Source organism: Glossina fuscipes, unplaced genomic scaffold, assembly GCF_014805625.2.
Source record: "Glossina fuscipes isolate IAEA_lab_2018 unplaced genomic scaffold, Yale_Gfus_2 1, whole genome shotgun sequence".
NCBI classification, from domain to species: Eukaryota; Metazoa; Arthropoda; class Insecta; order Diptera; family Glossinidae; genus Glossina; species Glossina fuscipes.
In genome coordinates, this window is record NW_023998415.1 from 43,559,654 (window position 1) to 43,560,945 (window position 1,292).

General features: G+C 35.1%; 1 protein-coding gene across 4 annotated transcripts in view; it reads left to right on the top strand.

The window, feature by feature from the left end:
* Positions 1-1,292, top strand: part of LOC119632621 (contactin-associated protein-like 4) — an 89,318-nt gene that overhangs the window by 70,981 nt on the left and 17,045 nt on the right. For all 4 annotated transcript variants that reach the window (XM_038025610.1, XM_038025609.1, XM_038025611.1 and 1 more), the window contains exon 14: positions 1,061-1,264. In XM_038025610.1, the coding sequence (XP_037881538.1) occupies positions 1,061-1,264 (204 nt within the window). The remainder of the gene's footprint in view (positions 1-1,060; positions 1,265-1,292) is intronic.

A 1,292-nucleotide genomic window follows, 5' to 3' on the forward strand; every position in this document is an offset into this window, starting at 1 on the left:
TCTCTCTCTCTCTCTCTCTCTCTCTCTCTCTCTCTCTCTCTCTCTCTCTCACCTTAAAGTGGTAAAAACCATTAATTTCGCACAAGAACTCTTATCTTTCGCAAGCGCACATGGCACATATGCACAATCATAATATGCGTATATCCATTAATTCCTATTTACAATGCCGTGTATATGTATCATCAATGTAAGAGTGGTCGGTCATATTGTCAGTGCCAGCCAGTGGACGAACATATGCACAGAGACATGGACACAAAACGCCAAACCACAAGTGCGTAAAACCGCAAATACACACATTTGAACAGAGAATAAACCGACGCAATAGCCCACATAAATAGGCAATAATGCCAACTGGTAAGCTGGTAAACAAACGTACATCCATGTCTACCTAAATATAAATACAGACATATACATAGGTAGAGAGAAAGCTAGCAGCATCTAACTATTTCAATTATGCAAACAACAAATCAAATGTAATGCGATATATGATGATATTCATCTCGTTTACAATATGCTAAATACATATACATGCACAATATATATGCCGTAAGCATATATATAGTATATATATATATATAGTATATATATATAAACATTGTATATATATATATATATATGTATATATATATATATATACACAACACATCTATATATATATATATATATATATAGAACATACGGAACACATGCAGGCTTATTACCATTTATAACCACTACAAAGCCGCACATGTGCACTTACACATAAATAGAAATAGTTAACGTTTGTGTGAACGAAGATCAATGACGAAAAACCCATAATTTACTATATGGGTTTTAACCTTAAGGCTGTAAATTTTTAGAATTTTAAGCGCACACCCATCCACACGCTTGCAAACATTTATCATTGATTATCGCACTTGGTTTCCTCTTGGTTTCTTTTTTTCCTTATTTTGTTTTTTTTGTGCGTTTTTGTTCTTCTTTTTGGTGGGGAGTTTGCAGGAAAAACATATAAACAAACGAATGTTGTTTAGATGGTGTTCATTGGTTTTTTGTGTATTACTTTTTATTTTATTTATTGTAGAAGTTCTCTCACCACATCGTCCACCAGCACCGCCTACTGATTATTTTCAATTCAATGTTGGTGGATACGATCCAGCAAATTTATTGCGCCCTAATCCGGATGACACGCCATCCTTGGAGGGTTATATCGGTTGCGTGCGTGGCTTGAAAATTGGTACAAATCTGGTCGATTTGGCTGATATCAGTGAAAGGAACATTGCTCCAAGTAAGTGATGCACACACACACACACACA